The sequence below is a fragment of the Oncorhynchus clarkii genome, chromosome 4, assembly GCF_045791955.1.
Source record: "Oncorhynchus clarkii lewisi isolate Uvic-CL-2024 chromosome 4, UVic_Ocla_1.0, whole genome shotgun sequence".
Lineage (NCBI taxonomy): Eukaryota > Metazoa > Chordata > Actinopteri > Salmoniformes > Salmonidae > Oncorhynchus > Oncorhynchus clarkii.
Genome location: NC_092150.1, coordinates 40,110,143 through 40,124,529, shown reverse-complemented (window position 1 = coordinate 40,124,529; position 14,387 = coordinate 40,110,143). Strand labels below are relative to the sequence as shown.

Below are 14,387 nucleotides of genomic sequence, written 5' to 3'. Positions count from 1 at the left end.
AGAGAGAGTCAGAGAGAGATCGAGAGAGACAGAGAGAGAGAGACAGAGAGAGAGAGACAGAGCGAGGCAGATATAGATACAGAGAGGGAGGGAGAGAGAGAGAGAGATAGAGAGAGAGGGAGAGAGAGAGAGAGAGATATAGATACAGAGAGAGAGTTGTCAGGCCTCTGGGAAATAGGGTAGTGTGTGCTTTCCATCTTCAGCACGTACAGGGTCTCTTGTGTCCACACACACACACACACACACACCATATGGATACACTAATCACCTACTCTATATAAATCTGAAACAGATGTGCACTTTCTGCTGGGTCAAACAAGAAGATTCTAACAGCATCAAGGAGGATAACAACATGACATTACAACACCTGCTCCAGTCACTACTCAGTAAACAAAAGGGTACAGTAAGGGTACAGTATTGTTCCCTGTAGTACAAAACGATCAAAATACACAATGTACCAGAGATATGATCTCTTATGGTACCTTTTATGGTACACATGTGCGGATAATCTAGTATAATGGTACATTTTTGTACCCAATATTTTGAATATAAAGGTGCAATCATTGGAGGCGTGGCTTTCAGTTAGTTATTTTTGGCCACCTGTGAGTGGAAGTGTTTGCGTGGCCTATGGTTAAGTTAATTAAAGTACGAGCATGTCCGCTGCCAGTTCTGAAGTCTTTAGAAAGGCTCACATAAGAGCGTGTGACAATAGAGAGCTGTAATTAATATTGTAGTGACCTTAACCCAACACTGAACAACCTTGCAAAGAGGTACAGATCACTTGGTGTAATGGCTAAGGTGTTGGCTTAACAGTCACTGGAAACAGGTTCCAGTCCTGGTTGCGATTACCACCTGAATGGTGGCAGGTACCCTAGTGGTTAAGAGTGTTGGGCCTGTAACAGAAAGGTTGCTGGTTTGAATCCACACGCTAACCAGGTGAAAAATATGTTGAAATACTCTTGAGCAAGGCACTTAACCCTAATTGCTCAAGGGTCACTATCAATAATGTCTGATCCTTGACCCCAGGGTGAGTGGGATATACCAAAATACGAAAAACACATTTCCAGTTCATAATAAGATAAATAATAAATAAGACGAACGTTAGCACCCACCTAATTATTATATAATTTGTTACATTGGTGTCAGAAGTGGGATGGCGGAGAGGCATGGGTTTTGACTAATGGTTTACGGCTTATGTCAGAATTTACTTTTTGTAGCAGGTTCTGAGAATTTACACAGCAGGTTAGGATAATTAACATAACAGGTTAAGAGAATTAGGTTAAGGTTAGGAAAAGGGTTAGAGTTAGCTAAAATGCAAACATGTTAAACTTTTGACATAAGATGTAAACCATCTAGACATGACTAGAGGCTCGTACATGTAAGGGACTTGGCATAGAGAATTTTAAAAATAAATGTAACCTTTATTTTTACTAGGCAAGAAAGTTAAGAACAAATTCTTATTTACAATGACGGCCTACCGGGGAATAGTGAGTTAACTACCTTGATCAGGGGCAGAACAACAGATTTTTAACTTTGCCAGCTTGGGGATTTGGTCCACAAATATCTAATGATACACTGGATGTACCTTATAGGGTAGTGTTTGTTGAAATGGCATTTTTGCATCTACCTATCAATTTTGAGATTTGTTTATATTTTGGTCCAAAAGTAATATTATAAAATAACTAATAAACATTCAAATGTCAGAAACTTGATGAAAAAAAATATATATACTACAGTCATAAACATTTGAATGATTTAAAAAAAAAATACAACGTACATATTTTCAAAGCTCACTGTAGCACTTTTCATAGAGAATGTTACAAACTGGACTGTATTTAGTAACCTATTTTGAAGAGATGGTAATGGGGTCTAAATAAGCAGAGTGTCCTGTCCTTTGGTCTGATATGTGTGTTTGGAAACATGCGAATGCAAGACCAAGTCAAGCTTCACTGCTTGATCAAGACGGTGGGAAGGATAATTGGTATAAATCAAGAATCAGCCACAAAAACCCATCCTCCTAAGACTTGAAAGCATTTTACAGGTCAGTACTCATCTCCTACACTCAAAACTCAGTTACAACAGCAGGACAATGAGAAAGAGGCTTCTTCAAAATAAAATCAAAACAGATAGATATGGGGAGTCTTTCATTTCAACAGACATTAGGCTGTGTAATAGATAGTCTGTTGGTCCCTCCAGTATACAGCATATTGCACTTTCACTTTAAACGTGCACTTTGAATGAATTCTATTGTCTTTTCTGTGTTTTCATGTTTTATGTACTGTCTTTTTAAGCACATGACCAAATTAATTTCCCCCTGGTGGGATAATGAAGTTGATCTGGATCTGAATCTGAATCTGTTTGGTGGTCTAAATCCAGTGTACATGTCTTTGACTGCCAATTTAAGCCAGACCTTTTCTCAAATGTCAATGGCGCTCTCCAGAACAATCAATAGCTGAACGCACAGCGCAGAGGGGTGGATGGGGGGGGGGGGGGGGGGGGGTGACAATCAAAGGTCACGCTGTTGTGTATGCTCTCCCCACTGACATTCACATAAGCTACAGTATGTGTGCTCTAGCTTCTGGGCCAAAACACAACAAGGAGAAGAAGAGAGGTGAGAGGGGGAAGAAGGAGGGAACGGGGGGGAAAAAGGTGAGAGGGAGAAGAAACTGCATATTTGATCTGTTCTTGGAGGTCATCCAACAACGTCATTTAGCCTGCTCCGTTACATGTGTTCCACCACTAGCCCTCACAATCAATAGCCATCACAAACACATGGAGGCCCCTGGCCTATCAGAGTCAATGGAGGATTCCTCTGACCTGAACCACTGTAGAGAGAGACAGGCCATGGGCTCTTTGTGCCAAGACAGGAGACAGCTCAGTATCATGGAGATGAAGCTATCGAAGAGGCGTGACCTCATGGTACACAACGCCTGAGCATGTTGGAGAAGAGGGTTTGAAAGTGTATCCACATGTGACTGGGGAACGTTAGAATCTAATCAAATTTCATTTGTCACATGCTTCGTAAACAACCGGCGTAGGCTAACAGCGAAATGCTTACTTAGGCCCATTCTGAGATGAAAGTGGGACATACATGTACAGCGGATTTGATTCCAGCCTGGACCACATATGTACTTACTATGTTAACTACATTGATACTGTACAAAAACATTGACCTACCTTGTTGTTTGCTGGCAGCTGCCTTCTGTCCAGGGGAGTAGAAGGCAGACAGGGCACTGAGGGAGCTGACCAGCTGGCTCTGGATGGAGCTCATCTTAGACAGACCTGACTTCCCCGTTGCCTTCCCCGCTAAAGGCTTCCCTGCAGCGGGCGTACCCTGCCCTTCTGCAGGCTTCTGGGCACTCGGGCTGGTGGTCTCCTGCTTGTCTGGCTTGTCCTGGCTGCTACCTAGCTGGGCCCACTGCTCATTGATCAGCCCTGTGAGGCGCGTCACCACCTGGCCCAGGGCTGGGTTAGACTCCTGGCGAGGGGCCTGGGCCAACACTGGGTTGGACCCCCGACGAGAGTCCTGTGACTGGGACTGGGCCTGCTCCGACTCCTTCCGACCCATCTGGGTCTGGCTGGAAGAAGGAGTGGGTGCTACTTCTGGGCTCTCTGGGGCTGGAGATTCTATGACCTCACTTCCTGTGACCGTACTCTCTGTAACTGTGTTTTTTACAACCTCACTCTCAGTTGCCAAGTTCTCTGTGGCTGCACTCTCTACGACGGTACTCTCTGTGGTCATACTCTGTGTAACAACACTTTCAGTCAATGTAATTTGTTCAACGACAGTCTCCTCTACTACCACTACTTGTCTCTTCACCATACTTCCCGTGACTACATTCTCTGTGACCACATTCTCTGGGACCACATTCGCTGTGACCCCATTCTCTTTGCCCACACTTTCTATAACCACAAAACGTACTGCACTCTCAGCGATCTCACCCTCTTTAACCACACTGCGTGAGACTACACGTTCTGCTTCCACAATTTCTGTGACCGCACTTTCTATGGCCGCACTTACTATGGCCGCACTCTCAATCTCTATTTCCCTATGGTGGTTATTGGTCGTCTCAACTCTGTCTCCCTCTGTCTCTGTCTGCTGATATGTACTCTGTGCTACCACTGTCTCTGTCACCTGGTCAACTGTACCCACTCTTTCTGTCTCTGTCCCCCTGTCCACACTGTTAGCCCTATGTCTCGCTGGTCTCACTGGACGTACAGGTGCTGTCTGTGTTTGTGTCTCTGTCACCTGGTCTACACGGACTCCTGTCTGTGTCTCTGTCACTGTCACCTGGTTCACAGTATCCACTGTCTGTGTCTCTGTTCCCCGGTCCACACTGTTAGCCGTATGTCTCGCTGGTCTCACTGGACGTACAGGTACTGTCTCTGTCGACTGATCTACACTGACGACTGTCTGCGTCTCTGTCTCTGTCACCTGGTCTAAGCTGTCTCCGGGCAGTGTCTCTGTCACCTGGTCCACTGTGTCCACTCTCTCTGTCTCTGTTCCCCGATCCACACTATTAGCCCGCAGTCTGACTGGACATACAATGACCATCTCTGTCTCTGTCACCTGGTCTTGAGTGTCAAACCGCTCCGTCTCCGTCCCCTGTTCCACACCACCAGCCCCCTCTCCGGTTAAACAGATGACTATCCTTTCTGTATCCGTGCCCTGCTCCACCATATCCGCCCTCTCTGTCTCTGTCTCCTGACTTGCACTTCCCACTCTCTCCGTTTCGGTCTGCTGGTCCACACTGGTCCTCCTACTTGTCTGTCTCTGCCTGGACACCTCCTCCGCGCCTCCTGTCCCTCCCACGCTCAGCTGCAGTATCCTCTCTTCCTTCATCATGTTCTCCTCTACCTGTTGTTTCAGGAGACTGTTCGTTCTCTCCAGGTCTTCGCTAGCCTGACTTAGCTTAGCCTCTAGCGCTACTAGCTTAGCCTGGAGCTGTTCGACACTGAGATGGTGCTCCTCACCACAGACACTGACTCCCTCTGTGACTTGCACAAACACTCTGCTGTCTAAAGGTTCTGGTGCTTTCGGTGTTGCAACATTCTCTGGTTGCTCTGTTTGCCTTTCCTCTGCGCGCACTAATGGATTCAGAAATACTGTTTGTCTATCTGGTCCCTCTGCTGTCTGTGCTTGTCTCTCTGGTTCCTGTGCTGCTAAAAGCCTATCTGGTTCTTCTTCTTGCGCGCTACTCTTTAAGGATTCCTGTTGCGTTTCTGCCTCTGACACGGTGCTCTCTGCTCTGCCGGGATCCACTGCTGCTTCAGCCCCCGGCGGCTGAGAGGCTGGCGCGGGATCAGTGCTTGGGGCTGGGGAGGGCGAGGCACTTTGTGGGTGGGCTGGAGGCTGTGGCTTGGTTTGGACCTGCAGCCTGAGGATTAGCTGCTCTCTCTCACCCCTCAGTGAGCAGATCTGGGACTTGAGCTCTGGGATGGTCCTCACCATGTCCTCCAGCTCTCTGACCCTCTTCAGGGCTGCGGTGATCTGCTGGTGCAGCCCTGACCGGTCCTGGGGAACAGCGCGGACCACGTTCTCAGATGAGACGTTCTCCGTTCTTTCGTCCCCGGACTCAGAGGCCTTCCTGTGCGGGATGGTGACTGGCATGCTGGACGTCCGAAGGAGGTTGGGCCTCCCCAGGGGCTGTTCGCCTAACACCCAAGGCCCAGCACCTGCCTCCTCCCTGGGCCTGGCAGAGGCAAAACTACTCCCTTGCACCCTGCTGTTCTGGCTAAGAATACCCGATGTGCCACCGTCACTGGGTCTAAAATCCAAGATCTGCTGGACATCAGTAATTCTGCCCCGGTGCTTGGGCCCTAGGGTGGAGGACCAGGTGTCCTTAGGGGCCGGCCTGGCTCCATGCCCTAGCAGGCTGAAGTTCCTGGGCAGGGTGCTGAACTTAGGAGGGCCTCTGGCCTTGCGCTGGATGTGCACCCTCTTGATGGTGTTGCCTTTCTCGATATCGTCCACATACTTGAGGAAATCAAGGTCCAGGTGGAAGCCGTAGGGGGTCTCTACGGAGTAGGGCAGCTGCTTCCTCTGACCCCCACCTCCACTCTCTCCTCCGGATCTAGGGTAGCCATTTTCTGCAACATGAAGAGAGAGTTTTTAGTATTCACAGTCATCCCCATGCATTCAGGAACATGCTGTACAGTACTGTCCGACCTTGGGTAAAACACAAAGCCCATCAGCGATGATGTTTTGGGGGATGCAGATTTTTTGGTGGGGCTTTCGCTGAAGACATCTATTTTTGGTCTACTGATACAGTACTAGTGAAAGCCCAGTGAACTACTTTTGTGAAAGAATGCAAACTAAAAGTTTTTGTGTGTTTACCAGCATTTGTAACTTGAGTGTGATAATTATCCGTACAAAACAGTTACTCTGATAATACTTGTGGAATATAAAATACTTGCTTGATATGTTTTCCAGTTTCTTAAATGAAAGTGAAACGGTCTATTCATTCATTTTCAGTAGACTCTCTTATGGAGAGTGACTTACAGTAGTGAGGGCACACATGTTCTTACTTGTCCCCCTTGGGAATCAAACCCACAACCCTGCCGTTGTAAGCACCATGCTCTACCAACTGAGCTTACATGGGACCTTGGTACAAACCCAGACGAGCAGCCTACAATATAGTAAGGTAAATTTACATGAAGCGGTTTGTAAGGATGCTAAATTAATACTGCACATCAAGTGGTTGTTTTCCATGTGATTTGATGTGAATGTTTGAGGACAGGGTTTTGTTCTTTCTGGATACCATTAGAATTTCAATCACAGAGAAAGGGGCAGGGCAACATCTCTTACAATTCCAACTACTGAATCCTGTAAAATACTGTTCTTAATGATACAACTCAATGAAAGAAAAGCTGAAAAAATAAAGTCTATATCGGTCTGCTAATACTAGTAAATGCCCAGTGCACTACTTTTCAAGGGATGCTGCAGCACCCTCAGCACCCTCAGCACCCTCAGCACCCCTACTTCCCCTACTATGGGTGAAATACAGTGAGCTCAGAAAGTTTTGGGACAGTGGCACAGATTTGTTGTTTTGGCTCTGTACTCCAGCACTTTGGGGTTAAAGTGTAGACTGTCAGCTTTCGTTTGAGGGTATTTTCACCCATATTGCGTGATCCTTTTAGTATTTACAGTACTTTTTGTACATAGTCCGCCCCATTTTAGGGGACCAAAAGGATTGGGACAAATTCACTTATATGTGTATTAAAGTAATAAAAGCTAATTATTTGGTCCCATATTCCTAGCACGCAACGACTACATTAAACGTTTGACTGTATAAACTTGTTGGATGCATTTGCTGTTTGTTTTGGTTGTGTTTCAGAGTATTTTGTGCCCAATATAAATGAATGGTCAATAATGTATTGTGTCATTTTGGAGTCAGGTTTATTGCAAATAAGAATAGAATATGTTTCGAAATACTTCTACATGAATGTGGATGCTACCATGATTATGGATAATTCTGAATGAATCCTGAATAATGATAAGTGGGGGAGTAACAGATGCATAAATACCATACCAACACACGGAAAGACGAGATTCTCATGAACACAATGGTGACTTGTCTGAAGGTAACACGTTACCAGAAAACAAAAGATTATAGTAACCTAGGCAGCCGATACAGTCGCGTTACCCGTGGACCAACTCTTACATAAAGCATCCTCCATTCAGGCTCAAAGGCATAAATCTCCTCCTTAACTAGTTATTAATTATTAAACACCATTTTCCACTATCCTTTTTGTATTTGTTTGGCCAACATCCTAAGTTGTCCTTAATAAGGAGTAACGGTAGGCTCCTTAAGAGTACATCTCGGGCTGGTCAAAGAGGATCGTTTCATGTACCTAGCATTTTTATGATTGTCAGAGTAGAGCAAGCCACTATCTGAGTATGTGTATTTGATGGTCTAATGATTGCTGATTATTTATTTATACTGGTAAAACCAAAAGGAACTGGCAGTTTAAAAAAATATATATTTGTTCACAATTCCCTGCTCGATGACGTGGATGTGGGGGAGGGTATTCGTGACCCATCTCTATGGCAAGGTACGGGCAGGTTCGAGGGTGCCTCCTTTCAATCTGGTTCCTTCACCAAGACAAAGCTGAGTAGTTGAGCAGGGCAAACAACTCTCACAAACCATAACATTGAAATGTAAAATACAGACGTTTTTATCTCACAGCAGAGGATAAGAAGAGGACTCCCTCCTCATTGATTGTTTTGTACAGGTGATATTGTTCGCTAGTGGCTGTGAAATGCTAACGGCTCAGTCAAACAGACATTTTGAGTCCCTTGATCTGTTCTCTTGGTACTTGTAGTGTTAATAGACACGGTAATAAATGTTATGCTTTTTGTGCATTGCCTTGGTTATGCTAACTACAGTAGGTGCTTTATTGCTAAGCTCCCTACTTCTGTTAGTTGTTTTGTTTGCTTGCTATGCTATGTAGACATTGATAAATTAGCCTGCTATATCTTCATCTTACCATGCTGCATGCTATTGCACCCCCCTTTCTGGCTAACTGCTGCTATATTTATGCACAACGCATTTTTATGCTTAATTCATTTGCATATTGCCATTGATTAACAGACAATCGAATGATGTATATTCATTGCTGTTATTGCCCATTATTATTCGCACCATGGTCTCCTTTTAGATAAACCTTATTCCATACAATGCCTACCAAGTCTCAATTCAATACAAGTCCCATGTCAGCGACTGTAAATCATTCCCTGCCATGTATCATCTCCATTACCTGAATCTATAAAGACTCTTAAACGGAACTACATCTCTGCCTCCGCCAGCTCTTTAACTGGAGTCCCACAGTAGGTGGGCATCACCACAACCCTCACCTAACCTCAACCAGTCACAATCATGTAACTGAAGAATATTGTGAACGTTTTATTAGGGGAGGACATGCAGGAAATGTATTAAAGCACCGTGTGTGTGTGTGTGTGTGTGTGTGTGTGTGTGTAACCATTTTGTGACATGCTGTCTTGAAGAAATGTTTGGGATGTGGTCAATTGTTCTGAATGGTATGTGTTGAGTCTGCCCAGGGCACTTATTTACGTGTCAATATTCAATATGTTCATTATGTAAAGCCATTGCAATGTACTTTTGTTTTCAATTGGTTTGTTTGGAGAGGCTTTGCTGGTTTGAGGTCCAGACAGTTATTGGCAGCACCCTCCAAAAAGGGGACTGTCTTTAAGTAAAGTCCATTTGTATTTCTAAAATCTATTGTTCGTGTAAAGGCAGTGTAGCTGTTATTTGTTTTCTACCATCGGAAGTACAGTATTGCTTGTCACTTTTTGGTAATCTCACGAAGTTGGTTCGCTGAATCTCTGTGAAAGCACCATTTCAGAAGGCTAGTGGAAGTAGCATCCAAGTCATTTTGGTGTACTCTTGTTAATGTGTTACTCATGTGTCATTAAACATTAACTGGGGTATGTTATACTAGTTATGTCCATGAAAACACTAGTGTATACTACAGTAAATATGCACAAAAAAAACTAGTGAACACTATGGTATGCTACGGTATTTAGACCATAGTATACTGTACTATTTTCATGTGGGTTAGCTGTAAATGGATAACAGGTTTGATGTTTGAACTAGGACCACAATGGAAATACGTTTGACACTTTTTTAGTGTTATGCTTCACAAATGTCTAAATGCATTATATCAACATTTAAATAGTCCAAATCAATTAAGGGTATACTCGTGTGGAGTATAGTATTCTACCGTATACTACAACATTCTATAGTTAGCACCACACGATTGAGGGGGAACCTCAGAGGAAATCCACGGCATGAGCTCCCCAAGGACAGCAAGTTGAAATCAAAACGGCATCGACAAAAGCTAACTTGTGGTCTAATCGATCAAACACTACGTGATCGAGGGATACTACAGTAGTAGGATTCTACACCGTATACAAAATAATTATCCCGAAGTCTGGCAGATGGCGACATTATCGTTTCATCTTACTGTCCAAAATATGCTTACTTTGAAACACCCTTTCCCACCACCATACTAGTGGCTAATGCAACTTCCTGATGTTGCGCCCCCACGTTCAGCCAGAGGTAGACAACAGACTGCTGCAACCTTATTGGCTGAACGTGATACACAACCCCCGGGACTAGCATTCCTAGGCATTAGCCACTCTAGCATGGTGGCTAATTGTCAGCCTGAATGGACAATGTTTTAGGAATGAACTGATCCATGGGTGATACGAGTGTATTTTCTGCTGTATACACCGCCTCTGGACGGTAAGATGTTGTGTTGTCACGATACCAGATTTTTGACGTGGAAACCAATACCAGGTTAAGGATCATAATACTCTATACCGAAACGATACTCGATACCGAAACGATACTCGATACCAAAACGATACTCATATACTGAAACGATACTCAAATACTGAAACGATACTCATATACTGAAACGATACCATGGCAACATATTTTTTTAAATGTATTAGCTAAAGTCACAGAATAACCACTGGGCTTAATAAAAAAAAAAACATTGAACAATGTTAACTGGTAGAACAAATACAATGTCTTCTATTCTATAATCAATTTCTTGCAACAACAAAAAATGAACACCATACTAAATCAGAATACCTCCAATTTTCCATATGTAAAACCATAGTGAAGTATGTACAAATAATTGTACAAATACATTTAAACTGTTTCAAAAATGTAATTTGATACATATCAGGGTTCATTTGCTAATCTATGGCCATAATATTGGGTCAAATGACATTAGACCTCTAATTCATGACAGCTAACTCATTTAATGTATTAAATTCATAGTTTAGTTCCAAAACTACATACTTTGAAGCTCATTTCTGAAACTTCTATATTGCAGTCTACCATAAAAATACAATAGAATTTACACAGCATTCAATGATTCTAAGAGTGCATTCACTTCCCAGGATGCCCAGGGCTGCTGGCTGGTGCTAGTGGCTACTGCTAGCAAGCCCAGACAAATGCGAAGTATTGCTGTCAACTTCTGGTTTGTGTAATCATATACCGAAAATAAGTCTAATCTATGGATTTCACATGAATGTCAGGGGTGTAGCCATGGGTGGGCCTTGGAGGGCCTAGGCCAACCCACTGGGGAGCTAGGACCTGGCAATCAGAATGATTTCCCCCCCCCCCACAAAAGGGCTTTAATACAGACAGAAATACTCATCAGCAAACTTTTGCTTCGTTTTTTTGGTAGGCTAGCCCTCATCTGATCTGTAATCAAAGTTTTCCCATAGTTCACTTCTGGAGCCAGTTTTGTCAAGCTGCGGGCGTGGAGGTATGTTTTCGTTAGAAGCCATGCTGTCTGCATTTTCTATGCTCTTGCTTGCGTCTCAAACGTGTCCTGCGCAGTGTCCCTCGATCGTGTAGTACGCACTAGTACGCTCATTCATCCTCTCCCCTGTAACTCTTCTCCAGGTTGAGAATGTGTTCTCAGTCAACTTACCTTGATAAATAAAAACTACGGAATTCTATAGTAATCTGGTATTTTTATGTGGCTTTAACTTACCACTTTTCTTGTCCATCGCTGTAGTAGTTCAGGGTCATGGACTTACTTCTCTCTAGTCAGAGTTGACAACCTGGAAACGAGAATAGAAGTCTGTGAGCCACTGAAATAACACTGAATATCGACACTGGCCAACTGGTTTTAATACAACCTCTGTATAGTCTTAAACATATTTGTGTTGGAAAGAGATAAGAACGTAGCGTAGCCTGTGAAACGACTGTTTCTCATTGTGTTCTACCAGTGACCCGTGATAACTATTTGTTGGTAATGACAACCTCTCCCCTGTGTTATTGTCTAACGGAGAGGGAGAGATCCTCGGTGGCCATATAAAACCACCACAAACACTCACAGGGGCTACAGTTTCATCCAGCTAAGTAGGAAAATGTTCCATCTGGGTGCCATTTTGTGCTGTTTGTTCCAGTTGGAGCTGCCAAGAAACCAGAGCCCCTGTTTTTTTTTACGAGGGCTTTGGGTGAGGCAACAGGGATGGGAAAACAACTGAGATTTCAAAACTTTTAGGGGCTTATGCAAAGATTTTAAATGTAATATCCAATCATACGAATAACACACAGCCCAGGCTAGAACGCTCCCACAGCCTTAAGTGGGCTTTCCATATTGAACCCATTTTAAATAGCTACGTTAACTCGACAGCAAAACATAAATGCCAAAGCAATTTAGCAAATAAGCACACATTCACACAATTGCCATGCTAATTTGTTCTGGTTACAAAATATCTGCTCCTTAGGAGGATACAGTTACTAGCCGGGAGCATTGATTTAATGAGAGTTTGAGTGTGGTCTTGAACCCGGCAGGCGGGAATCAATTTCAGTGCAATATAAACTACGGTTAGATAAAGAAAAACATGGACGCTACCTGTATCAATCCTTATGATTGCTTTGTCATTTTAAATGTGTTATCATGGAAAACTGTAGGTTCCAAAGCACTTTCATTGTCATCTCTTAGTCCCTTTCCTACCATCACAAATCCCTTAATTATTCACACTTTTGAGTCTATGAACAAATGGCAAGTGGCAATCTTCCCTTTGCACATTCTGCTTTGATGACTGTGGAGAGAACAGAGGAAGCATCTTTTTGCCCGGCAACAAATGTCCTGTGTCTGTAAGAAGTACACACTGGGACGATGGTGCTGGGCAAAGACTGTGTGCTTAGATTAGAGGTAGGCTGTTTGCCATCAGAGTGTATCACAGGAATACACAACAGCACACAGACACCGCGCTGGATGGCAAGGCCATCAATTCAAATGACAGCCAATCCACACAGGAACCTGATCATGTATCCATAACAACCAGCTGGAGCACTCCATAAATAATCCCCAAACACTGACAATAAAGCAATGTGGGATCGAGAGCAGATGTGTTTCTATCCACCGGTGTCTCTATCTTGTACAGTCATGGTTTTATCCACAGCCATCGGCCCTACTTGCCTCCAGTTCAGCTGTGAGACAGAGACTTGCGGGGAGTGAGCTGTGACACATTGTACGACTGTCATCTGAAACACGGGATCCGACTGACAGTGTACTCCCCTACCACACAGACAGCTACTGTAGCTAGTCCCCGGGATGTCGCCATGGGAGCAGGGGCATCCCTGTCCCTGACACTCCAAATCCTTAATGTGACGGCTGGGCAATCCGCATTCTGCTCGCTGACCTGGAGGCCTAAATGGCTCATTTGCGAGCGGAAGAATGCCGTTGATAATCACTGAGTAAAGTGTGAGGCTACGGACCCTACAGGCAATTACACACAGATCCTTACTAAAAACACAGGGACAGAAATTAAATAGAGAGAAGGGGAGGGGGGAGAGGGGGGGGGGGGGGGTTGGGGCGCAGGGAAGATGAGAAACAGAGGCTGGCCAGACCTGGACGAAGATACTTAGTGAGTCTCTCTCTCCAGCTGAACTTCCACCAACCTCCTTTTGAGGAATCTAAGAGCCTTTAATGGCGACAGTAAAGTCACTTTAAAGGTGCCCCTCTCTGACGAGGGCCTTTGAGCTAAGTGAGAGCAGCTCACTGTGACGTGATGTTCAAAGGCGTGATGCAAATGCGCATCACTGCTGGGTGACACGTAGAACATCACTTCGATATGCACATAGGCAGGCACAGAGGAAACTGGGCCAGAGTGGGGGACCCATCACCTCACAACAGTAAATAAGACTAACAAGGCCACGAGTACCGGACAGGTTGAGGTCTGTTTCCGTGGGTCCCACGTCAAAACCGCACACGTGAGCTTCTTCATAACAATGACAAGAAAACACACACTATTTCCATGACGCTCAACGAGATGAGTGATCTACATTCTACAAACACCATGTTTTAAAACCAGTGAAGCATGACTGGGCCTGATGATATGAAGACTGACATGCGCTATAGTAACGCCTGGCCGGAAATGATGGATGTTACATCACCATAGCAGTTACAGTAAATAACCTCCTACTGACAGCCTTTTAATAAATGCCAGCTGATCCCGCAAACCACAGGGGGGCGAAGCCTTAATTGAACGTCATGGGTCGTTATGAGTCCCTTTGCTACACTGCAGATTGAATTACATTAATACAATAACACACGCCAGAGAGGAAGAGAAGAGACGGGGAAATTAGATGGGAGAGATGAGTCTAGAGGTGGGTGAGAGAGAAAGAGGGAGAGGACAGCTGCGCCGTCATATCACTAAACAAACCCACTGAACAAGCGGCAAGAAATTGCAAACGGCAGCCGACCGAATGGCTGAGCGAGACAACAACACAACATCTGGGAGTTTCTCATGGGTTGGTACCAGGTGCACAGCTCTAGAACGTCTTTGATCAGCTCCCTCACATATCCACTATCTGTGTTTACCTCGA

The 14,387-nt window shown here is 44.4% G+C and overlaps 1 protein-coding gene across 2 annotated transcripts in view; it reads right to left on the bottom strand.

The window, feature by feature from the left end:
• Positions 1-14,387, bottom strand: part of LOC139406808 (KN motif and ankyrin repeat domain-containing protein 4-like) — an 89,909-nt gene that overhangs the window by 12,679 nt on the left and 62,843 nt on the right. For both annotated transcript variants that reach the window (XM_071149858.1, XM_071149859.1), the window contains exons 2-3: positions 11,539-11,608; positions 3,178-6,090 (exon numbers count right to left, since the gene is read on the bottom strand). In XM_071149858.1, coding sequence (XP_071005959.1) covers positions 3,178-6,090; positions 11,539-11,554 — 2,929 coding nt within the window. In that variant the 5' untranslated portion in view covers positions 11,555-11,608. The remainder of the gene's footprint in view (positions 1-3,177; positions 6,091-11,538; positions 11,609-14,387) is intronic.